This window comes from Electrophorus electricus, chromosome 1 (assembly GCF_013358815.1).
Source record: "Electrophorus electricus isolate fEleEle1 chromosome 1, fEleEle1.pri, whole genome shotgun sequence".
In the NCBI taxonomy this organism is placed as follows: domain Eukaryota; kingdom Metazoa; phylum Chordata; class Actinopteri; order Gymnotiformes; family Gymnotidae; genus Electrophorus; species Electrophorus electricus.
This window is the reverse complement of record NC_049535.1, coordinates 429,280-455,644: the sequence shown is the minus strand read 5'-3', so window position 1 is coordinate 455,644 and position 26,365 is coordinate 429,280. Positions and strand designations below refer to the sequence as shown.

The 26,365-nt window shown below is 44.9% G+C and overlaps 1 protein-coding gene across 1 annotated transcript in view; it reads left to right on the top strand.

The window, feature by feature from the left end:
- dok4 (docking protein 4) overlaps positions 1–21,288 on the top strand; it is a 34,541-nt gene extending 13,253 nt beyond the window's left edge. Inside the window, exons 2-9 of the mRNA XM_027012834.2 lie at positions 7,179–7,450; positions 14,340–14,447; positions 15,054–15,168; positions 15,553–15,672; positions 15,849–16,038; positions 17,036–17,174; positions 17,445–17,562; positions 17,650–21,288. Of these exons, the coding sequence (XP_026868635.2) occupies positions 7,385–7,450; positions 14,340–14,447; positions 15,054–15,168; positions 15,553–15,672; positions 15,849–16,038; positions 17,036–17,174; positions 17,445–17,562; positions 17,650–17,810 (1,017 nt within the window). The 5' untranslated portion in view covers positions 7,179–7,384 and the 3' untranslated portion in view covers positions 17,811–21,288. The remainder of the gene's footprint in view (positions 1–7,178; positions 7,451–14,339; positions 14,448–15,053; positions 15,169–15,552; positions 15,673–15,848; positions 16,039–17,035; positions 17,175–17,444; positions 17,563–17,649) is intronic.
- The last annotated feature ends 5,077 nt before the right edge of the window (positions 21,289–26,365 follow it).

Below are 26,365 nucleotides of genomic sequence, written 5' to 3'. Positions count from 1 at the left end.
TGTACTAAAGTGAAGACCCAATCTCACTCAACACTTTAATCAACAGACTTTGCATTGGTTGAACCCAAACCGATCGATTTCCACTGAGGTTTTCTTAATTAGCGCTGGGCCCTGGCGCTGACTCTGAGAGACCCGGCGCTGACCCAGGCCAATTGTGCTGGTGTAAACTGATCCAGTAAAACTTGTTCTTTTATCAGAGATATGAATAAAAAAGCAGTTTGGCCAAGGCTGATATGGCCCAACAGTCCAACTTTTTCTAAGTTGAATCATTTATGCAGTGATGTTTTTACAAGGCCTGCAAACAAACCAGAGGAAAACTTTAATTTTAGAACTGAACTTTTAATTTTAGGACCGAGTTTTTTATGCCAAAGGAAATTAAGTTGAAGACACTAAATAGTAATCACACGCTTGTTTCACCTTGGTGCTTGTGTTCTCTGGTTCATCACTTCTCTTCTATTACAGAAGAACTAGACTGTGGTCAGATCAATGATGTAGTAGGATAGACAGCATAGAAAGATATAGAGAGATTAGAATAGAGAGATATAGAATAGATATAGAAAGAGAGATATAGAACAGAGACATAGGGTATAGATAGAATAGAGTGATATGGAGGGATAGAATAAAGACATGGATAGACTAGACATAGAATATAGATACAGAAAGGTAGAGATAGATATATAGATGTAGATAGCACAGATGTAAAATAGAGATATAGAATAGAGATATAGATATATAGATAGAATAAAGCTGTAGATGTAGATAGCGCAGATGTAAAATAGAGATATAGAATAGAGATATAGATATATAGATAGAATAAAGCTGTAGATGTAGATAGCACAGATGTAAAATAGAGATATAGAATAGAGATATAGATATATAATATAGAAAGAATAGATACAGAGAGATAGAATAGAGAGAAAGCAAAAGAATAAAGTACTGCTGTTTGTTTCTTCAGTGGTATTTGTAGTTTGTTGTTCTCTGAGGGTTCTGGTTAGAACCAGAGCAGGAGGCAGCAGTGTTCAGGGTGGCAGGACTTTGTAAATAAATTTTTACAAAGGGCAGTACATGTAAATACATTACAACCTAACTGAATAAGCTAAGAGGCTGTACAATATATTGTTTCTTAATCATTATTACAATATCAGCCTTTGCGATACTGATGTCAAAGAAGGCTACAATATTCAAATATAACAAATGAGTTTATTTTTTGTGCTGTGAGCTTTGTGCCCAATGGCAGGCACCCCCAGTATTGTTTCAGTCAGTCACAGCATAGTTAGGATAATGCAGGCTAGACTTTAATGAAGTCATATCAAAGCTCATCTACTCTTTTAAAATGTATTGTAAAGCACATCACAAATGTAATATGTGTCAGTCACTACTCCTTCATTCTTCATTTTTCTCCCTTAGATTTATATTTTATATGTTCTGTCACCCACTTTCTGCCCCTAACCCACTTGTGAGGAGTTTTTTTTGCTCTTCTCTTGGCTCTTTCCTTCCTGTGCCATCTTCTTGTGTGCCAGCTGCCGGTTGCCCAGTGTGTGCCAGTCAGCTGCCAGCCCCAGAGAGGGTGGGAGGGCCAGCCTGACAGCTTGCCTCCTCCTCTGGGTAATGAATGTCATATAATACCCCTCAGACTCTCAAGGAAGAGGTGTTCCCCTAGAATCAGAGGATGTTTTGCAGTTGTAAAGGGAAAATTGGCTCGCAGTACAGCAGAATAGAACCAGCATGAGAGAGAGGGAGGGGAACCAGAGGAGAAGGGAGGCCTGGAAGACTCAAGTAGACCAACAGACTTACAGGCCTTTTGGTTTTATGGGTTCTCAATTTCAAAATGTTTTATTTTGAAATGCTTCTGAAATGGTGGAACACACACATACAGAGAGTGAAAGTGAGTGTGTGGGAGAGAGAGAAAGAAAGAATGAATCCTTATCCAACTTTTGTGAGCCCGGAAACTGAGATTCAAACAAACATGCGCACACACACACACACACTCACACACAGACAGACACACACACACACACACAGACACACAGACTCACACACACACAGTCACTCACTCACACACACTCACTCACTCACACACACACACACACTCACTCACTCACACACACTCACACACACACTCACAGACACACACACTCACACTCATACACACTCAGACACACAGACACACACACAGACAGTCTCTCACACACACACACTCACTCACTCACACACAAACACACACACACACACAGACACACACACATACACATACACACCTGGTTTTGTCACATATCCTGATCAGTCACTTTATTCCTCTTTTTTTCTCCACCTTGCTTGTTCTTCTGAGACACTCCGAGTGAGAGTGCTCATGACATCACCTCAACATGATATCAACCCCTCCACATTCTCACACTGGTTCACACGGCATGTCGGTGTGTCTAGCGCTGCCCTCAGGAGAGAACTCCCAGGCCTGTCTGCTCATCAGAGCTCACACCCAGCACTCTGCTGTCTGTGCAGCTTTGAGTTTTTTCTTCCGTGTGGCCGGGTCTTTTAGCCAGTAACTTGTTTATTGTTTTCAAAATGCATCATAAAAATGCATTACCCAACTGTATGACGAAAGTATAAAATTTTATAGATTCATGAGTGCATATTATGTATATAGAAATTGTATTTGGGTTTTTTTGTTGATTTTTTTTTTGCTTGAAGAAGTGTTTTTGCTTGACAGCAGTTGTGAGTTCATGGAGCTTAAAAATATGTATATTTACTACAGCAGGTCTGAAGAATGCTTATCTAAATGAAAGGAAGGAGGTGTGGTGAAGATAGCAGCCTGTCATGCACTCAGAGCTTTCCACCTGCAGTCCTGCTCAGAGTCTCTCATCCTGTCTGCTGTCCTGCTCAGAGTCGCTCAGCCTGTCTGCTGTCCTGCAGGACTGAGAGGTCACCGCCTGCTGGAAGGTTTTGCATTACCTCTCCATTAAGCGCGGCACGTAGTGAGGCTCTGTCTTGGCTTAGGGTGGGAAAGAGAGACGCTTCCTCTTCACAGACCCATTGTATGGCCAGGGTGTCCAGGTGGCTGAGTGCTACCATGGTGACTGGCCCCGCCCCTGTCCTGCAGGAGAGTCAGCACTTCCCTTATTAAGTTGATGGATTCGTTTATTTCTACTCGCTACTAAACCCTGAGGCATCATGTGTGAGACCTCCAGAATCATCTGTGGGCCGTAACTCTTATCTTGTTTTTAATAAGACTGCATGAGAATGAACTTTCAAAGGAAGTAGTTTGCAAAGCCTTTAAGACTTTAGTGTGTGACAAGTTAATGGGTGAAAATGAGGGGTTGTGTCTGGAGTTTCACGCTGCAGGTCTCTGTAGCTCTCGTCACGTTCTTCACTGGTCTTCAGAACCAGGTTTATTGCACTCTGTCACTGATCTGCTCTCTGACCTAGTACAACCTCACCTTGGCTCAGGTGCTGCTATTCCCATGGTAACGCAAGGTACATTAAATAATACAGCACACTTTTCATCCACACTCCCCCTGACTGACTGGAGCCACAGAGCAGTGCCTGGTTTAATTATTTGTCCATAAAACAAAATGCACTGAGTGTACAAAAGTACATATGACCCTCACAGGGAGCTGTAAAGGAAGAGCTTTGTTCTTACTTTATATTTTATGCATATATGATTAATGTGTTGTACCTTGAGTATATGAACATTGTATTTTGCCTCTGACTGTCTCTTCGTTGTTTCATGCTGTAGCTTCATGGTTGTAACTTCACTGTTGCATGCTGCCCAGAGGAGCATGGCTTTCATGGCTCATGGTTTCTACCTCATATCTGTTCAGGGTTTTTGTTTACACTTGGCTTGCTCACTAGGGGTCTCTCAGATTCAGATTTCCTGAAGGTTGTTTTGTGTATTGTACAAATAAAATGTAGTAAATATTACAATAGAATGTTTCCTTAGGAGAACTGTGAGTTGCTGAGTGTTGGATCATAGGCTCATACATGGTGATCTGAAGGGTGCATATCTCATATGTATATCTTGTGGACAATGTCTGGGGCATCCCAGGATGTTCCTTCTTGTTTCAGGGCACATGAGTTATACGGCAAACCAAAGCTCTGCGGAGCTCAAAGGCAGGGCCAACAGGACCTGGGTGGCCGGGTTGGTCTGGGTGAGTGGGTTGGTCTGGGTAGTTGGGATGATCTGGGTGGTTGGGTTGGTCGAGATGGCTGGGATGGTCTGGGTGGTTGGGTTGGTCTGGATGGCTGGGATGGTCTGGGTGGTTTGGTTGGTCTGGATGGCTGGGATGGTCTGGGTGGTTGGGTTGGTCTGGATGGTCTGGGTGGTTGGGTTCGTTGGGTTGGTCTGGGTGGTTGGGTTGGTCTGGATGGCTGGGATGGTCTGGGTGGTTGGGTGGGATTTTTTGGGTGGCTGGGAGGTTGGGTGGGATTTTTTAGGTTGACAAAACAGGCCAAAAATGCAATACACACATTCCTGGGATGCAGAGAAGTAACAGTCACTGCTGATCATTACTGGATGTTACCTTTACCGAAGCCTTTTGAAAAATGGGGATTCAGTCATTTGTATTTTGGTACCTGGTCTATATTTGTCATATATTTTATTTACATCAGGGAAGCTGTCATTCTAACACAACTAAGATCACAGCTCATTAGACACATATGCTGAGCAGTGCCCTTTGCTGTGATCTGTGTAGGCAGGTTCACTTATCTCCTAATAACAGTTTCAAGAGGCAGCAGTAAACAGTTCTAGTTACATCACAGTCATTCCACTCGCAGCATCTCCGGCTCCTCATCCCACGATTTTATGGGAAAGTTTTCCAGCTCTTTGGATTTTGTCACAGTGTCTCCATTTACATCAAGCCAAGGAAACTAATATTATTATGTAGCTGGACTATGACTGTCAGATCAGGAGGGGATCCTGAGGGGTTCCTGAGCATGTGTTTATTTCTTCCACAGGCCACTTTTGAAGCCAACAGCACTGAGAGTGATTAGTGCTGTTGGACTGAGAGTGATTAGTGTTGTTGGACTGAGAGTGATTAGTGCTGTTGGACTGGGAGTGATTAGTGTTGTTGGACTGAGAGTGATTAGTGCTGTTGGACTGGGAGTGATTAGTGATGTTGGACTGAGAGTGATTATTGCTGTTGGACTGAGAGTGATTAGTGTTGTTGGACTGAGAGTGATTAGTGCTGTTGGACTGGGAGTGATTAGTGCTGTTGGACTGAGAGTGATCAGTGCTGTTGGACTGAGAGTGATTAGTGATGTTGGACTGAGAGTGATCAGTGCTGTTGGACTGAGAGTGATTAGTCTATCTGTCCTGTCTAATGAGCTGCTTGTTAAAGTTTAATGTCTGCGTTCCACTGCGGTCTTTGCCCCCTCCCTGCGTCTTTCTCTCATCTTCTCTCTCTCTCCTTCCTCTCCCTCGCCCACTGGCTCACAAGTTCAGGGTGGGAATTGTGCAGTACTGAGATGGAGTGCTAGAGGATGTTGATGATATCATTATTTGGCCATCTGGGACCCTCTGGGTTTTGAGGATTCTTTAGGTTATCTGGGCTATATATGGGTTAGCTTCTAACCCAGATATTCTGTGTTCACTGGTGGTATTTTATATAATCCTTTCAAGAAGCCCTTAGGGTACATCACCAAAAATAAACAGCCTAATGAATATGTGTAATATTTGGGGTGTGAGTCTGTTCAGCCAGTACGCCCAGACTGCACACTCAAAGATTCCGAGTCAGTGTGGAACTTTTCCACCACAAACTGCTGGTCCAACCAATTACTGAGGAAATGATTTTGCTGTGTGTGTATAATGCAGTTTAGATTGATATGCCCCATTGTTGGCTAAGACTTTGTGTTAATACCATTGGAATACATTTGCTTTTCATACATTACCCTCTCAATGTTTTGCTGCTGTATTAACAGGTCCATAAAATATCTTGAGTTCATCTCTAAAGTTACTGTCAGATAATAATCCACACTTAAATTTACATATAGGTAATTCCATGTTATTAATAAAAGCTTCATACTTACCTTACTAGTCTCAAAGACGGGAGACACTTTAGGACACTGAGATGTTGGGCGTCGTGTCAGGGAATCACAACACCGTGAGGACTGTGACCATTTATGTGTCTCAAATTCCTGACTGCTGCTGCACCTGAATAAGGCAACACAAGGCTGCCAGTTCAAGCCCAACCACTGCCAAGTTGCCATTGTTGGGCACCTGAGCAAGACCTTTAACCCTCAAACACTTGACATATTAATTCAGAACTGTAAGTCGCTTTGGATAAAAGTGTCAGCTAAGTTCTATAAAGTCAAAATGAATTTCACATTTGGCTAGTAACATTAATATTACATATTTGTAATATTTTTCATTCTAATCACCTTGGGTGAAAATTATTTGGTTTTCATTATCTGGTGGTGATGTTAAATTTATAGCAGAATGATTAACATTCCACTCACGCTTTTGTTGTGCATTCGATACACACCAAAATTATCCACACACACACTAAAATTAGCTAGATAAACACACACACACACACACACACACACACACACAAACTGGCTATGCACACAGAAATTAGCTAGAATACACACAATGATATTAGCTACACACAGTGAAACTGTTTTCACCTGCTTTTCCCTTTAACCTCGGCTTTTTTGTGACAGCTTTGCATTTATCCCATTCATGATGCTAACAGCTAAGAGCTGAACATTTTCCTCTCATGGAGCTCCTACTGCGCTACGTCACCCTCACCGCCAAACTACAATCGGCTTCCATCTGCAAACCCCGACCCCCTGCAGGTCCATCTCAGGCCAGTGCTGCACGCTCCTCCCCCTTGACACTGTCAGCCCCATTATTCCCACTGGCGTCTTTTCGCACACCAGTTGAGCGCTGCATTCAGAGCAAGCCCGTGGAAAGCACAGACTGCAGTGTGATGCAGGCACTAGTCTATACTGGCTAATCTTAAGCCATTTTCAGATGCAGTTGAAAGTAGGCGGGGCCTCAGATTCAAGTTTCCTCCTCCCCGGGTACCCCCTCTAGCCCAGACCTCCTATGACCAGAAACAGGCCTGAGTAGTCAATGAATTATCTATAGTGATCCTGGGTGTAGGCAAGGGCAACCTGTGTTCTCCCGGAAAGGAGCATCAATAATAAATGTCGCCCTTTTTCCTCTGTCTCTTTTGCAGAGACCATGCTGACGCGCTGAAAGTCAGAACCCCAGTCGAACTGAGGGCTGTGTTCGTCGAGCAGGTGAGATCACACGTCTGCAGGAGCAAGAAGCAGGAGCCAAGGGCAGCGGGAGCAGGTCAGCGGGAGCGTGGAGGAGTGCGTGGAGGGAGGTGTTCGGCTGGACCAGAACACCGAGGGAACAGAAGGGCTGGATGCCTCAGCAATGGCCTCCAACTTCAACGACATTGTCAAGCAAGGCTACGTCCGGATGCGGAGCAGAAAGCTGGGGGTGAGTAGATGGGGCTGAACTGTGCGCGTGAGCACGACTGGCTCGATTCTGGACATCCCTGGACGTCCCTCTTCACAAGCACCGAGACGAGGAATGAGATTTGTTCTCCATAATTTTGTTCATGTTCGTTGCTTTTATCAAATTGATCTGAACTGATTAGCATTGGCAGACATCTGCTGCGCTACGTGATTTATATTATATATTTCTACTACAATTTATTTCTTTATTCCCCCGAGTACTCTGAATGGAAGAGAAAGTAAGGCTTTAGGTTATTATCAGATGTTTCTGGTCGGAACGCTCCAGTAGCTCACCTGGTTAGGCAGGTAGCTCCAGGTGGACCAGCTACACGGCCATGGACCCATGTGTACCGTGACTCTCATATCCCTAAGTCTCTCATGCTAAGAGCATCTGCCAAACGCTGTGATGGGTGTCTGGAATGTAGTAAATCACTTCACAGAGGCATCAGACAGGAAGGAGTTGTGGCCTAAAGGCAGAATGGCAAGTTAGATGTGAATTTTATTGTTTTTATATATATATATATATGAAGTCTATATATATATATAATATATAAAGAGTAGTGTTTAGCCAAGAGACTTCATTTCAGCATTTGAAACAAATGTGTGATGTCAGCGTGCAGTTTGTATAAAGATATTTGGTGGGCATTCGTTTCCATTACTTGATGGCTGTGTTAGAATCATGAATCCAAACCTTAGTACCCAGCACACCTGGGCTCATCTGTTGTATTTAAGTGATAAATGTGTGTAATTGAGATTTTTCCCTGAGTCATTCCTGTGATTGTCACATGGTTCGGACCTGGTGGGAATGCTCTTCATCCTCCTCCACGTCAGTACCAGCAGTATGGAAGCACAAATCCTCAAAGCCCATTGGCCCTCAGTAATGATGGGCTCCGGGCATGTATTTTGATTGCATGTGTTTTGATTGCAGGCAGAACCGAGACTAAAGTGCTTACGCTGACCTTTAGGTGCTCTCTCGCACAGCAAAGCAGAATCGTGTGACGCAGGTTTCTGGTGAGTGTACAGGATTGTTCGTACTGTATGTGCTTAGAGAAGGAGGCGCTGCTATCTCTCCGTGTGAAGGAGAGAACTGCTGCTTCGCCCTCCTCACAGACACCACGCGTAAAGGCTGCGAGTATGGATCCTGTCAGTGGGGTTCTCCTCTGTGCTGCTACAAAACTAATATTTTGTTCTTTGTAGTTCTTTGGAGTCAGTCATACAGTCACCACCTTCCTTTCGACCACCATCGTTCCATAAACAAAAAAATGAATAAATCGTTCTTTTTCTCTGCTGCTGAAGTTTGAGGGCAGATGAGGTGGGGGAGGAAGGTTAAATGACTGTAAATGCTCACTCTGACTCCTCACTGTGCTCTGACATCCACCTCAGAATAGAATATCAACCACCCTGCACCACCCACCTACAGTCTGAACCAATGCTACAAAAGTGGCTTTGAGCCAATGATTTGTTTTTGGTTTTGGAGTTTTGTGATTGTGAAATGATTTTGTTTGTTCTTTCTGCTACATTTTATTTCATTTTTACAATTTCACTGGTTTTATCTGGTGTAGAATACAAGTCCATCAGTGTAGACGGGTAACAGGCTTCCGTCTTACCCTAGCACAACACAACATTGTAAAAAGAGGAGAGGTTTCATGGTCACATGATCACATGTGCCAGCCAGAGGAGCTGCTGAGGCCTGTCACTTTTCATTTTAGAATAAAATGCTCCATGCTTGCTGCCGGAGCTGCACTCTCAGGGTTGTTTTCTCTCTGGCATGCGTGTGAGCGTGCATGGGTGCATGCGTGCGAGCGTGCATGTGTAAAGTTGATGTCTGCTCTGTTGAGTCAGCAGGGTTGTGTTTGCTGTGACACAACACATGGCTCCCTGTGGGAGAGGAAACAGCAGATTACCTGAGAGCAGCTCTTAGCCATCCTTTCATACACACACTCACACACACTCACTCACACACACATACAAATGCATACACATATACATATTCAAACATATCTCAGCCATCCCTTCATACACACATACACCCATACAAATACAGGCATGTATACACATACACATACATGCTCTCACACACACGACAAATGCATCTCAGCCATCCCTTCATACACACACACACACACACACACACACACACATCTACAGACATCAGGACACATACACGTGCCTAAACACATACATGCACATTCAGAACACACATGCGCACCCACACACATACTCACATACATTTACATTTAGTTATAGCGTTTAGCAGATGTTCTTGTGCAGAGCAACTTAGAGTAGTGCTTTGTTGTCTCGATGGATTGTCTCCATATATACACAAACATACACACACACACATTTACATACACAAACGTACACACACACGCACCCTCTTCCATTGTCTCTTATTTTCTTTGTCTTACTTTTTTAATCTGACACAACACCCATAAGAGTGTGAGTGTGTGTGTGTGAGAGAGACAGTGAGTGAGATGCATGTGTTTGAGTCTTGTTTTACCCTCCCCCACTGTGATGCATTCAGTAAAATTGGATACTGCTGGCTCTCATTCTTTAAGAAATGGCTTCTGCATAAATGTAAGTACATTTCCCTTGGCTGTTTAATATTAGGCTCTTGTGTGTAATGTGAGCTGAATATCAGCCCTGCTTATGTGGGTCTGTGTCTGTACCTCCCGGCTGTTCGTGTTCTCAGGCCAGGCTGCGACACGCAGAACATGCAACACAGGACACGGCACGTGGCAGCATTTCAGCAGTGACAGTCAGCCTGCTGAGGGCTTGGACTGGGTTTGAGGGTTTTGTGTTAAAAGCTAAGCGCCACCTAATGGAGCTCCCTGAAGATTAAACGTTATCTTGGCTACTGAAAACATGTAGATATTAATGTATTTAAAAAATGATGAATTCAAGTAAATTGACGGAAAAACCCGAAGTCAATCCAGAAAGTTGCTGAGTGTCGTCAATGTTGGCCACCCGCGAACAACACCACGGTCAAACACCGTTACGACGGTGGTTCTTCAGATTCCGGAGATATTTTTGAATTTGATGAACCTGCAGTGACTGTGTGTCATAACAGTGAAACTGAAATGTAAGCATTTAGATTTGAGCCATAGATAGAACAACCTGACCCAGTTGTCAGAATTGGGAATTCATAAAAACCTTTTATATTAAACATTACAGTAAAAACTGATCCGAAAGTAAAAAGTATTTCTAAAAGTAATCTTGTCTATTATCAGTAATTTATAGCAGGGGCGTTTGATTATCTAACGTTATGTAGCTACTGGTTATATTTCTCATTTTACTCTTGTCCTAGCTAGGTTAGCTAACTAGTGAGCAGTGCCCCCTTTTGCTAATAACTGCCTTAGCTAAGCTAGCTAATGCGTTTGATTTAGTTGTCTAATATGTTTGGTAGGTTAATCATAAGTGTCTGTTATATGTGTCTAGCCTTAAAATGTATACATTATAAGTGCATTGAGGAACAAAAAAAAAACTGACAGTGCTAACCACTCAAGTGGAAAGACGCTGGGACATTATGGGACACGTAGCCATGGTTAGCTAAATAACCAACATTAGAAACTGCACTGAGCTAATGACAGTAGCTAAACGCAAATGCTCAGTTACTGTTGTAAAAGCGATCATTCATAAGATCATCTTTAAATCTCCATAATGCAACTACGTGAAATAGTTTTCACCTGTTGTGTGATCCACCAAGCTGAGCAGGTCAGTCAGCTACCAACCTAGCTAGCTAATGTTGGCTAATGTCAACTAAAATGGGAGACGTAGCACGTTACCGTTCTCTCTCTCACACACATCTTAGTTTCTTTACATGCCCATATTGTTATAATAAGCAGCAGCCTTAACAGCAAGTCATGTGAATCTGGTTTTCCACATCCCATGGCTATGGGATGTACTACAGATAAGTGGATGGTCTACTTTACACTGAATTATTGCAGCCAAAGTCACACTTTTTTTAAAATCATTTTGCATCACCTACAGTTCAGCTCACATGGTTGATGTTCTGACAGATTCCGAAGGCAGTGGGCGAGGCATGCAGCAGTCTGACAACACTTACACAGATAGCACACACACCACAACTCTGCCCTCCCCCCACGTCTGTCTGTCAAGCTCAATTACAGACAAGGAGCACCGCTAAGCAAAGAAGACACTGGCTTTCACGACTTCACAACACCCCGACTAAAGAATAGCTCCGTTCACCCAAACTAAAGAACAGTCCTGTTTGCAGAACAGCCACCCCTCACCCTTCTCGCTTTACCCTTCTCTGCACTCAACAACAGACACACAGTGTCACCAGAGGCAGAGCAGAGGAGGACTCTTCATGGTGAAGACAGAAGACATTTGAGGAGAAGTTGGGGGGATTTGACTGAAGCATCTCTGAAGATGAGGGTCTCTGTAGCACTAAGACTCAAGCTCATCCATGGATCAGGTTAGCCAGTGACTTTTAGACACAAACCCAATTTGTCCCTAGGGGTTTCAGTGTTTCAGCCAGGATGTTGGCATTTTAAATCTCATCTTGAGTGACATTAATTGATTCCTGTGGTTTGCTTTGGGACAGCTTTAAGCTGGCGGGGCCTCGTTCTAACGGCCTTGTTTTTCGAAGATGGCAAAGAGAAGCCACAGGGAAAAGCTGACAAAATTCAAAGCTAAAAACAGACGGAAATGGAATCCCATGCATGTGAGCTACTGTAACTGTTGTGGTTTGTCTGCTAGCTCCAGTGTTGTCTTGTTTCCTTGCTCCTGGTGTTGGTGGGAGTCCCCTCCATGCTGGCGGTCCTGTCACCACCGGGTGAACCTGCTGGTGCTGAGGCAGGCTAATACCGTACGCATAGCCCAGCCAGCCTGCCGTAGCTGCCCCCCAGGAGGAGATTACTGGCCCAGCATACACCAAACATAGCAGAGGACACCAGCCAGCCTGCACTAGCTCATATACAGGGCAACGACAACAGTGGACTGTGTTGTGCTTGGGCTGGGGGAGGGTGTATTAGTCATTGTGCTATATGTCTAGCTATACTAGTGAAGTAATGCAGACCCAGGAATGGACACTGTAGAACAGGTCACTCCTGATCAGTCCAGCTAAAGTCTAGTTCTCTCTCTCTCTCTCTCTCTCTCTCTCTCTCTCTCTCTCTCTCTCTCTCTCTCTCTCTATAAGTCTGTCTCTTCCTCTTTCTCCTCAATCACTCTGTGGTGACACACACAGATTGTTTGCTTGGGTGCAGGGGATTAGCTGAGCCTCCAGGGACAAAATTATGCAAACAAGTGATCCATATTCTACCTGCTCTCACAACAATGTTGCTCTCATCCTTCCTTGCTGCTTTGAAATGCCACTCTAGAAATTTATACTACACCAACACATGCACACTGCATCACTGGAGATTTATACTACCTTATTAGAGACTGATACTACATTACTGTTCGTTACATTACAGTCTCTGGTGCTGTTCTGTGGCAGCAGGTCGTGGACCGGACCAGTATTAGCAAAACTATGGCCCTCATGGTGGCATGGGAGGTGTTGGGAGGGTGAAGGGAGTAACTCTGTTATGGCTACATAGAGCTGCAAATTTGTTTCATAATGGCTTTCTGTGTACCTGATGTGTGTGTACCTCAGTTCCAGTACCTCAGAAGGATTTTCTCACTGGTCTCCCTTTTCCTTTGTGTATTTATGCATATATGGTCATTATATGCCAGTGTGCCGGGAGCGCAGGTCTGTCTGCACACACATGACAGCCCCTGCAGGGTCCATTAGGATGCCTCTGCAGCTGACATGAGGATGGGCCTTTACCGTATCGCCTGACATTTCATTAATGATGTTCTCAGGCATATGAGAAACGGTAAGACACAGCAAGGTGTGTTTATAGACAGCTGCATGGCAGAGTGATAAAACTGTGTGTGTGTGTGTGTGTGTGTGTGTGTGTGTGTGTGTGTGTGTGTGTGATTAGCCTCAGGTGCAGCTGGCTTACCAAACAGGTGCTCCCTCAATATGAGGTTACCGTGGTAACTGTAGATTTGCTTGTTGAAGGACATATGAATCAGGGAAAGAGGGACAGACAAAGAGAGAGATGGAATAGAGAGAGAGGGGGAGGGAGAGAGAGGAAGAAGGAGAACCAGAGAGGTGAGGTACAGATGGGTGGGGATGTACTCATTACCCTCAATGCTTCTCTGTAGGAGGCTTCTCCATTGCACAGCCTGGTTGTGTGTGTGTGTGTGTGTGTGAGAGAGAGAGAGAGAGAGAGAGAGAGAGCTGTGGGACAGGACTGTACCAGAACACCCTGACGTTCCTTTCACTTTGACACAATGGTGTATTTAAATCTAAAATCACTGGTGTCTAATCACCGTTTCTCACAACTGAAAACGTAAACTGTTAGGGTGTATTTATGGTCTGTGTTATCGTGTATTTAGGGTCTATCAAAATGATTGTTTGTGAATCTCTGTGTGTTTTGAATTTAAAGATCTATGCATTTTGTGCTCATGTGTTTTCCAACACAGTAGTTTGCTAGAGCTTAGATGTGGATGTATTAACTTTAACATCCTTACAGAAGTCACATCCTTCTTTAATCACAAACACATCCTGCTCTCTGTTCTCTCTCTCACAATGAAGAAATATTTATCAGTGTAAAGATTAATTGTGCTTTCAGGTAGAATATCTACCCAGCAATGTACTATCTAGAAATGGGAGAAAATTATGTCTACAGATGAGGCCAAAGTGTCATTCATCGTTCATAAATAGTATTACAGCTAAAATCAACTGTGTACCTCATAATGGTAAAGCTAGTGTTAGTGTTAAAACTGTTCAAATTAGTGTTCATTTGATAGATGGATAGATGGATGGATGGTTAAGACATATTTGTGTGTGTGTGTTTTAGATCTATCGGCGCTGCTGGCTGGTGTTTAAGAAATCTTCCAGCAAAGGACCTCGCCGTCTGGAGAAGTACCCTGATGAGAAGGCAGCCTACATTAGGGTCTGTCCTAAGGTACAGTCTACATTAGGGTCTGTCCTAAGGTACAGTTTACATTAGGGTCTGTCCTAAGGTACAGTCTACATTAGGGTCTGTCCTAAGGCACAGTCTACATCAGCGTCTGTCCTAAGGCACAGTCTACATCAGCGTCTGTCCTAAGGCACAGTCTACATCAGCGTCTGTCCTAAGGTAGTCTAATCTGAGTCACACACAGTCTGCTGTATCTGCACTTGAATACCTGTTTAAACAATCTTTCACATATTAAAGCTTCAAGCCAGTGGTTTTGAATTATGTTGTTGGGAGCCAGCAAACCTACATCCAAACACACCTGAACCAAGCAATCTGAACCCATGAATACCTGGACCAGGTGTGCTGGTCCACACAGACTGCTGAACTGATCTGTGTAAGGCTACATAAATAAACCTGCTCCATTCTATCGACTGGCCACACCCATTCTCTCTCTGGATGTCTGATACAGCCTCTCTGTCATTTCCACTATTTTATGATCTGCCACTGTCTCTTCTGTTCTCATGATAACCAGTGTAGATGAACAATGACGCCCTGGTACTGCCCAGTAATCTGGATCATTCCGCATTAGTCACAGGACCTGAATGTGTGCAGGTGACAGAGATCAGTAATGTGAAAAATGTGACCAGACTACCACGTGACACCAAGCGTCAAGCTGTAGCCATCGTGTTCACTGATGACACCTCCCGTACCTTCACCTGTGAATCAGGTAACTCACCGCTGAACTGTGAACATACACCTGTGATCAACACGCACATCACTCATTTACTTGGGCTTGCTTGGGTGAGGATGTATCATCACATCATTTCAAAGTAGTAACAACTACAACATTATTATTATTATTATTATTATTATTATTATTATTATTATTATTATTATTACTACCTGTCTTCCATGAGATGTCTGTATACATCACAAGAACAGCTAATTTATATAGACTTCATATAAATAAAATCTTCACAACATTGTCAGCAATGCACACAATACACAATACAAAGTCTTAAAGACAGTGAAAAGAGTGTCATTTACAGGAGTTTCCGAAGTCTAACCTGTGAGCCTGTGCGTGTGTGCGTGCGTGTATGCGGACCTCCAGAGCTGGAGGCGGAGGAGTGGTTTAAGACTCTCTCAATTGAGTGTCTGGGTACACGTCTGAATGACATCAGCTTGGGGGAGCCTGACCTGTTGGCTGCAGGAGTCCAGTGTGAGCACACGGGTGAGTCCAGTGTGAGCACGGGTGAGTCCAGTGTGAGCGCACGGGTGAGTCCTGAAGATCAGATCTCGCTTTTATTCTGTAATGCTGCTGCCTAAGAGTTCCCCCCACACTGCAGTAAATGATAAACCCCTTATAACGGACCTCTTCTCCTCTGACACCTTCTCCTGTGCTTGTAGAGCGCTTCAATGTCTTCCTTCTCCCTTGTCCTAACCTGGACATCTACGGAGAGTGCATGATGCAGATCACCCACGAGAACATCTACCTGTGGGATGTCCACAATCCTCGCACCAAGCTCGTCACCTGGCCCCTCTGCTCGCTCCGCCGCTACGGCCGCGACGCCACGCGCTTCACCTTCGAGGCCGGCAGGTGCGACACCACCACGGGAGAGACCTGTAGGGGGCGACAGGGAGCGGCAGGGCTGGTGGCCGTTCTGGAAGGCACACCGAGGTGGCGATTGTGTCTTGATTGCGTGTTGTTGTGATGCTCTGGTGTTCTATGAGAAATGTGTATGACTTTGATCAAGGCCAGACAAAACAGGCAGCAGGTTTTCTGGGGTGTGTGACCTTCACACTCTGAACCTGCTGCAGGGTGTCTGTACAGGCACAGTAATACAGTGAAGGGAAACACAGACGTGTTAAAGGATCTACTAGTAATCTCCACTATTGGTCCATTTACTACAGGACAAAAACAGTGAAAACCTTTCCTACAGGTGAATTTCACATTAGAAAATATTTATTTCCTTCTAAACCTTTTTTAAAATTAATGTATTTTTATTGTGCACTACATTTTGCATGTTCTTCATGTGTCTGCTTCACTAACCCAGTCCAGAGCAGCAGGTTTCCAGACGGTGAGGGGGGTGAGAACCCTGAACCAAGCGCCTCGTGAAGAGATTGATTGAACAGATTAGGGGAAGTTCAGTGGTAGATGAGGCATTCGTATCTGCTCCTGGTGCTTGGATCAAATAATCAAGAGAGATTTGCAACGCCCACAGGCACCTGAAAGGACAAAGATAACATTTTGGAGTGAGGAGTGATATACATTGGCACACTGCCCCCTACTGGTGATGAGGCACATGAACACTGTGTATACGTTCTGTGTCTCGGTCTGTGCCAGTAATTACAGCAGAGGGATAATTTGGAGAAGTAATGTACTGTAATCTGAGCAACAACAGAAAATGAAGGAGAAAAGGACACACCACATGTGGTGTTAATTAGCATCGATGTTTTTAACCCTGAAGGTCTTGAACAAGAGTTACAACGAATATAATAGTGATATAATGTAGGATTTTGCCTTTGTTTGTGTGCGTGTGCGTGCGTGCGTGCGTGCGTGTGTGTGTGCACGTGCGTGTGTGCATGTGTGTTAGAATGTGTGACAGTGGTGAAGGCTTGTACACTTTCCAGACACGTGAGGGCGAGCAGATCTACCAGAGGGTTCATTCCTCCACACTGGCCATTGCAGAGCAGCACAAGAAAGTCCTGATGGAGTTAGAGAAGAACAGTAGGGTAGGCTCCACCAACACTACCCACCACCCAGCACCAACCACACCATCCAGCACCACCCACACCACCCAGCACCATCCACACTACCCACATTACCCAGCATTACTCACACCACCCAATACCACCCAGCTCCAACCACACCATCCAGCACCACCCAATACCACCCAGCTCCAACCAGTGCCCCTCTCCCCCACCATGCCCTGACATGTGTTTCCTAGGGAACCAGTCTGGTAAGTCCACTCTGTGTTCTCTCTCTCCCTCCTGTTGGTGCAGCTCTTGTCCAAAGACTCGGACGTGGGTTCCTTCCCATGCACCCCCACCGCCATCCTGCCACGCAGCGCCTTCTGGCACCACATCACTGGAACGCAGGGGGGGATGGACACCAACAATGGTAAAGACACGTGGACACTGGGTCTATGAACCTGTGGACAGGGTCAGATGTTTAGCCCTCTAACACCTGTCCTGTGCATGTGTGCAGGCGAGTTCCCAGCTGCAGAGTCGGGGGTGGAGTCCGGCCTCTTCTCCACCCACCTTCCTCCGGAGCCCCACTCTGCTCTCCCGGTGGGCCACGGCCGCCAGCACCACCCGGCACCACGCCAGCACCACCCGGCTCCCTTCTCCACGTACCCCAGCCAGTGAAGGGCCTCGCGGACAAACTGTCCGGCTTCACCCTTGAATCTTCCTCCAGACTGGACTCTGTCCCTGGCCTCCCCCTCGCCTCCCTCCCCCCGCTGGGGCGGGTCCGGGTCCGGGTCCATGTCCGGGTCTGGGCCTCCAGGCAGAACCAGCTTTCTGCAAGCCAATCCAGGCAGCTGAGGGCACGTCCTGAGAGGGACTGCACTTAGAAGTGTAGAACATTTGGATCGGAAAAGATTTCTGAACACAAGTTCTTAATGATGCAAGGTTTCATTCATGTTGCAACAAGAACGGTCACCCATAGAAACCAACAGAAATGGCTGTTTTGTTTCTGTGGGGGCCAGTGCTTTAGTTTTATAATGCCTCTAGCACACGCACGGTCTCTCTCTGTCTGTATTTTGGTGCATGTTCCCTTTGATTATGCAGCAGTTTTGAGATCAGTACAAGCTGCCATTGGTGTAGTTTACTTGGAATTACTACCAAGGAAGCATATAAGTATATAACTTATAAAACTAGAGTAGAATGGCTTCCACACCTCCTCCTGTCAGCTTTGAACTACAGTATCAACACTGAAACTCTTGTGCCCAAAGGCTCTAAAACAGTGAGGATGCTCAGTTTCCGGAGTCTCACTTTGAAAGGATTCTGTGCGACGTCTGGGGAAGTGGGAGGAACTAGAGGGGGGGGGAAAGGACATGGTGGCTTTCGTCAGGAACTCTGAAACAAATGACTCATCCTTCGTTCAATTTACCTTGGTTTCTTTTGTCCCTGACTCCCAGTAGCGAAGCACCTTGAGGTAAATTTCTACCCGTCTGTTTTCAGCAGATTTCAGACTGACTGAGAATTTTTTAAAGCATGGAAACAAATGGGAGAAAAATGGTGAAATGGGACAGTGAGATGTTCAGTGTGTTGAACTCCCCCATCGCCCGAAGGCTGTGACAGCCTGTGACTCCTACAGCTGGGACTCCTAATGCTGTGAGTCCTTGTTTGTGCTGATTGAAGCTGTTCACCTTGGGAAGGAGACCAGGCCCCCAGATTGTCTGAAAGACCTTCGGAGGGTCAGAGATGCACATACACAGAAGCCACCTGTGGATCAGGGACCTCATATATAGGTGACATCTCACGTTGTGTTTTTTGTAAACAAGTTATGTATTTACATTAACCAGCAAAGCACAAAATGAAAGACGTTTTACTTTAGTTACGTTTGTGGCTGAAATAATTCATGTTGGCACTGTGAGATGTAGATGCTAAAACTGATATTGGCATCATGAAGTGTCATTATTGTTTTGGCACATCACTTTTTGTCTGACACAGTGATGTGGGAGAGAAGCGGTTGTGTCGTAAAGATCTATCTCCATTAGCCTCCTGTCCAGTATAACGTGAGGTAAATCTCTGATGCACAAGTGCACACCTGCACTGTTAGTTTAGGCCACTGTTAGCCCTTCTCCGCATGTTCCTCCATTGCTTTTGTATGGAAGCACATCAGGTAAAGAACTGATTCTTGTAAGAAAAGACGAGGTTTGGTCACTCGGGTTTAAAAGGAACACTTGAATCACTTTTGCATAGTTGGAAGATTTTCAGAATAGGAGTTTGTTTAGGAGTCCATACAATTAATTCCATTCAGAAATCCATCTTCAAAGGTAACATGTGCTTTGGGCATACCTGTGTTACTTCACAGAGCCATCCAGATCATTGCTGGTTTGCTAACACACTCACTTTGGGAATCCTGTGGACCAGGAGACACGAGGAACTGAGGAACTGCTTAAATCTTCACAGTTTAGGCTGGTGCCATTTAGTATGTTGAGATGCACTGACTGGGATGGTTTTATGTCTAACGCTTATTTAATGCTGGAAACCATAAAATTGCATGAATACAAACACACACACACACAGATTGTATATTATTTATGTCAAACAAAAGAAGGGCTAAATTTACATGTTCACATGCACCCGTTTCTTCTCAATTTTGCTCTTTGTGTAATTTTGTCATGCCACTAAGACCATGTATATAAAACACTTTATTTCATATGAGGTGATTGTGTGTCTCTTGGGAAGCCACTTTGTGCTCGAATGTATGTTTGGTTAGATGACAAATGCAAGAGCAGAGCAAACTGGTGGAGAGTCCAACAGTCCAAATGTGTATGTAGGTCACTTTCCTTAAAGAAAAAACCCCTTAAAATAGTTGTTTTGTTCTGTGGGAAATGAATGGACTTAACAACATAATCTGTAGCCCTTGAAAGTCTTTCTATTGTAGAGTGTGCATGTTGTGTCCAGTAGTTTGTATCCTCTACACCCATGTTAATGACATTAGAGAGGACCCACCCCAGCTCTCCAGAAGGGACCCCCCCGCTCCCCTCATCCTCACTTAGCACTCTGGTCTTTTTGCTGTTATATTTGCTTTTCTCTGTTCAGCTGAAAATAAGATTAGGATGGTATCTAAGATGAGCTCCTAACGTCACACTACAGCATGCGCACGAACACGAGAGGGTGAATGTTAGGCACGAGTGCACACTGCACATGCTCGCTGAGTAATCGAAGGATGTCTCATGAGTCCAGCCATGTAAACTAGAGGACAAACACATGCCAGGCTAGGACTTCACCTCAAGAGCAAAGCAGCCATTAGTGTGTAGAAGAGAACTGAGTGTGTGCTTTTCTCTGCCATTAGTAGCTACTGACTCAGCTCTGCACCCACCCACTGGGAAGTGAACGTCCAGCTTCACGTCCTCCAGGATCTTTTCATCTGGCTGTTCTTCTTTGTTTTAATGCTGTTTTACAATCTTCTCACAGATGTCATGCACAAGGTGCCATGTTCTCTTTTAAAGATGTTAATATATTCAGTAGGGATTATATATGCAGTACCAGTCATGACTGAAACACTGAAGATCCACAGCAAACAATCTTCAAACAATGAAACATCTTATTTGCACAGCATGTAGAGTTGAGATCATGTGCGCTTAAATTGGTGAATTGTGCCATAAAAAGTCAATCAACATGAACCCATGAGACAAACCTGTGTCTCTTTGCTATTGAGCACTTAAGTACTGAAACGTCAGGAAGTGAAGTTTGACCATTAAACCAGGGCCAGACAGTTACAGTCTTTAGGTGTAGCTCTCCTGTGTCTCCCTACGTGAAGTTTTAGCTGGTGTCTTGCTTGTTACTTGTTAATGACTCACAATAGATTGTTTTGTAACTGAGGGTCACAAAGAGCTCACTAACAGCCAATAATAACCAGTAGAATCGTCTCTGGGTCAGACATGTACAGAAATGTTGTTGACGATTTCCATTCTGAATGTTAACTCTGAAACGTTTTTCCTGAGTTAAAGTTTCAAGCAGGGAAAGCCCGAGAGTGAGCCTGTCCGGACTCACACCAGAGCATGCTGTTGGGAACGCTGTCGCATGACTACAGCTAACTAAACCCCATACGTGTCATGTGATGTTTGTGGCATAACATTTTGCATTTTTTACAATAAAGTATGTTTTTATACTATGGAATTTTGTCACATTCATTTGTTTGTCCTGTTTTGGTTTTTTATGCTTTAGATAAACCAAACAAGGTCCAACATGGGACAAACGTGTGTGTCTAAGAAATAATTAATAAATTACAAGTTTAGTTTTTGACATGTAGGGAAGCACAGACATACATGCTAAAAGCCAATTTATCCACATTTATGTCCATTTTTGTACATGTAACTGAATTTTAGTAAAGTTTATGTGGATATTACAGCTCAGATTAGATGACTAATCCATTAGCTGCCATTTTGGAAAGCTTTGGGAGGAAATAGATTCCAGTGTAATAAGGAAATGATGAAATAAGAGTTTGCTTGAATTCCCAGTGTCCCGACTCTTTGTGAGATCGTTCCGCCAGCTGTAAGCAGCAGGATTCTGGACTCTAGTCTATCTTCTACCAGGTAAGACAATTTCTTTATTCTTCACGTTACGATTGATCATTTGTTTTAAGTTACAGACTGTGCTAATTATAGTGCAATTTATATGCAAGTACAAGGAAATACAGTCTAAATAGCAAAAAAAAACCAACTCACTAGTCTGAAATGACACTGCTTTTTAAAATTATTTGTTTGATAATATTCAAGTTTAAAGCAGAAAAATTAGCTTTATAATAGGTTGTCTAACAATGAAATATATATTTTGAGGCTTGTATGATACACATGAGAATTTTAAATAAGATAATTTTTCACTACATAATTACGACTGAATATCAGTTCCTTATGGTGCTTGTAGTATTTTAGGTTTTTTTTTTCATTAAGGTTTTTGTTCAGGAGTGTTGAGCATTTGTGACTTTTGAATATTACTGCACAATTATACTCATAAACTATTCTAATATGCAGTGTCACCGTGTAATATATTAATAATAGTACTTAGTCACGTAGTTGTAGTTTAAATAAGAGCTGCGTTTGATAACATACCTGAGTGTAAAACTCATGACACAGCTGTGCACTGCCAAGGAAGTGTCTGTCTGTCTGTCTATTCAGATGGAGGTTTTCAGCAGTGTCACTCTGCATCTGACAAACTCATTTAACATGGATGCTTGTTGCAAAAAAAAAAAAAAAAAAAAGTTTATGAAACACTGTTTTGGAAAAGCACCAACACTTTAGCATTGGTGTCACTGTAGGCTGCAACACCATATTTCCATATTAACTGTGTAATATCACAAAGGGTGTAAGGGTTGGCATAAGGCCCAGGGCCCCCTACGGCCACCAGAGGGAGTCCTCGAGTCAGGCACGCTACTAATCAGGCTTGATGCCCAACAGCTGGGCTACACCTATATAAGCCCAGTGATCCAGCCACTCAGTGCTGGGTCTTTGCTAAAGTTCTGAGCTAAGCTCCTAGCCAGTATCTCTGGGTATCAAGGTCTGCGAGCTCTTGTTTCACGCCTCTTTTCTGCTCTGCGAGGGTGTCTGTGTTTTTACACGTCCCCTCCCTTCTCCAGTTTTCCCCTCTCGAGTCTGTCTCTCTCCCAAGGCTCCCCTTAGCCTTTAAAGTTTCTCCCTGTTTTCTGGTTTTGTTTGGGAAGTTTTAGTTTGGTTTTTCCCAGTGCATCGGGGCTGCCATTCTTCCCATGGCATCCTTTGTTCTCCCTTTTCTATGCTCGACATGGTGTTTATTTTTTCCTCTCATTTTGTTGTCCTCTATTCCTTTTAAGCACTATATACGCACAGTCTAGCGAGAGTTTGTTTGCCTCACAGCAGAGCGGCCGGGGTTCAACTCCCCACTTTTTTTTTTTTTTTTTTTAAACTCCTCTCGTTTTACTTGTTCTAAGATCTGTTTTGCACAGGGGCCCACCAGCATTAAAGTGTGGTGGCTCACCCTGTAGACTGTTGGTGTCATTAACTTTTGGACCTGGGTTTGAGCCCCATTACAGAAAGACCCAGCCATGGACCCAGCACAGCAGTTAGACTTAGAACAGGTAAAGGTGGCTCTGGCTAATCAGGGGGTGACCATTGGTCAACATGAACAGACCCTGCAACAGATTAATTCTCAGTTACAGGGCTTGACAGACCTCTTGGCACGGAGTAGCCCCGATGCTATACAAACGCCTTTGGCTGCCCCTAGTCAGGAGGCAACAGGTGCTGCTGCAGCAGAGTCAGCCCAAATCCTGCCTAGCAGGAGCAGAGCACTTCGGCAGAGTTTGCTGCTGCCCTCAAGCGGATGTTCAACCATCCAGTCACTGGAGGGTAGACGGTCTCCCGTCTCCTTAATATACGTCAGGGAAAAAGAGCGGTGGCTGATTATGCCATCGAATTCCGCACTCTGGCGGCCAAGAGTGGGTGGAATCCCACGGCGCTGATGGCCACTTTCCACCAGTGAGCTTAAAGATGAACTGATGAACTTTTCCAAGGAGCTTAAAGATGAACTGGCCCACCGAGATACTCCCGCCTCTCTCAACGACCTGATCGATCCGGTGTTGCGACTTGACAATCGCGAACAGGAGAGGCGCAGAACACGGGGACCAGATGTCAGTCGAAGCTCTCGTGGAGCTTCACACACTCTGAGCCCTGTTCATTTGCCTGCCAAGCAGGGGGAGTCCATACCCCAGCCAATGCAGCTCGGACACACCTGCATTTCTCAAAGTGAGCGCAACTTTCAGACGCGGGAAGGGAGGTGTCTGTATTGCGGAAGCTTGGGTCATGTTCGCCCAGCTTGTCCTGAGCTCCAGGGGAAAAGACCATGTTTGTCAGGGGAGGGAGGACCTCTGACGGACTCAACCAGTTCTCCCCAAGCTCAAGGGTTGTTCCTCAGTACCACAATTGCTTGGGGAATGTCTGAAATGCATCTCCAGGCATTTGTGGACTCGGGAGCAGCAGGCAACTTTCTTGATGCTGGGATAGCCAACAAGTTAGCCCTGCTGCTGCTCCCTCTGGATGAACCGCTACCTATTCTGCTGCTGCCATCTATGGTCCGTCCCTTGAGCCAGGGGTTGTTAGCCATCAGACTCATCGTCACATTGCGAGTCGGCCCACACACTGAACAGATTACGCTGTTTATTATCCACACTTCCAACTTGCAACTGATTTTGGGGTACCCTTGGCTTCAGCTCGCGGGAGGCGAGCGTTCTGTGACACTACTACACCATCATATTTTTATCTGTTACTATTTGTAACTTAATTCTCAGTGCATCTTTGGAATATAGAAAAAAAATCCTCCTTAAAATATTTGCATTTTATGGGTAGCATCTTAATATATCTGAACCCAGCTGTGGACTGTTTGCTGTATGTGTTTATGAGGAAAGATACCAAAGGCCTTCAATAATATTTATGCTGTAACTAGGGCAGAAATGAAACTGTAAAACACCATAGCTGATGGAAACACAGAGGACGTGTAAGAACACATTCAGTGCTGGTAGAATTGAATTGCACGCACATTGAAGTGGATCCAGTTGCAGAGGTTTATTCTTGCAATCAAACAGATATATTTAGTAACAGGGGTAAGCGTAGTCAGGTCGGTCTGAGGTTGACGCACAGGGTAGCTTTCAGGAGGTGTCCGAGGGTCAGGCAGCAGATGAAGTCTAGAAGGCAAGCAGGAGTCAGTCACCAGGAAAGCACACAGGATGAGGAAACGCTTGGTACGCCACATGGGAACAATACTTCGTAATGTGTGCATGGGGAATGGAAGTTTATAAAGGGAATGGTAATGAGGGGAATGGGAATAAGGTGTGTCTTAGAATTCCAGTGAGTCTGATCGAGGGTGTGCGAGTGGGCATGGCTGTGTGGGGCTGATGGTTATTCCTGGGGTTCGTCACAGTACCTCCCACTTGACGGGCGGCAACCTGACACCCGAGGATGGATAGTCCTAAGCCTACCCCGGCCCCGAGGGCCCGGAGGATCAGAGTGAGCAGCATGGAAGTCTGCAAACATAGAGGGGTCCAGGACATCCACCCTGGGGACCCACGATTGCTCCTCAGGGCCATAATCCTCCCAATCGACAAGGTACTGAAGGGTCCAGTTACGTCTCTAGGAATCCAACAGTGCACGGCTTACCATCGATCTCGACAGGGGCAAGAAGGTTGATGGGGGTTGTGGCTGCAAACAAAAGATTATAGTGCACAGGTTTTAACAGAGAAACATGGAAGGTGGGATTGATTCTATACCTGGGGGGAAGCTGTAGCTTGTAGGACATGGGGTTGACCTGTTGAAGTACCTTGAATGGACCGATGTACCAGGGGCTTAGTTTCTTGCTGGGTAGTCCAAGTCTCATGTGGAGAGTCGACACCCAGACCCTCTGACCAGGGTGCAGTTGTAGGTTGGGGTTATGGTGACAATTGGCAAACATTTGCCAGGTGCGCAAAGCCCTCTGCAAGTAAACGTGGGCGACCTCCCAAGTCCGGGAACTCTGCTGAAACCATTGGTCCAATACTTGTATGTCAGTGAGGGAGTCATCCCATGGGAAGAGGGCCAGTTGATAACCGTAGACGCTTTGAAAGGGGGTGAGCTGAGTGAAGGAGTGCGTGAGTGAATTGCGGGTGTATTCCACCCAAGGGAGGAATTTGTGCCAGTCAGATTGTGATGTACAGTACTGACGGAGGAACCTTCCAACCTCTTGATTAACGCGTTCGACCTCCCCATTGGACTGGGGATGGTGGCCAGAGGAGAGATTCATAATTATGGCTAACTTCCTACAAAACTGCTTCCAGACCTGCAACGTGTATTGCGAACCACGATCGGACACAATCTCCTCTGGTAGACCAAATATGCGAAACACAAAAGAGAACATGGCTTCTGCTGTTTCCCAGGCGGTAGGTAATTGAGTAAAAGGAATGAGGTGGCACATCTTCGAAAACCTGTCCACTACTACAAATATAACAATATAACCCCCTCAGAGGCAGGTAAGTCTGTGGTGATGTGCATCCAAGGGGGCGATGTGGCACAGGCAGGGGCTGTAACTTCCCAGAAGAGAGAATGCGAGGGGTGCGAGACTGAGCACACACTACACAAGACATTATGTAGTCACATGTATCGTCATGAAGGGAGGGCCACCAAAACTTATGGGACAACATGCGTGTGGTACGAGTAATACCAGGATGTCCGTTACATAAGGTTGTATGA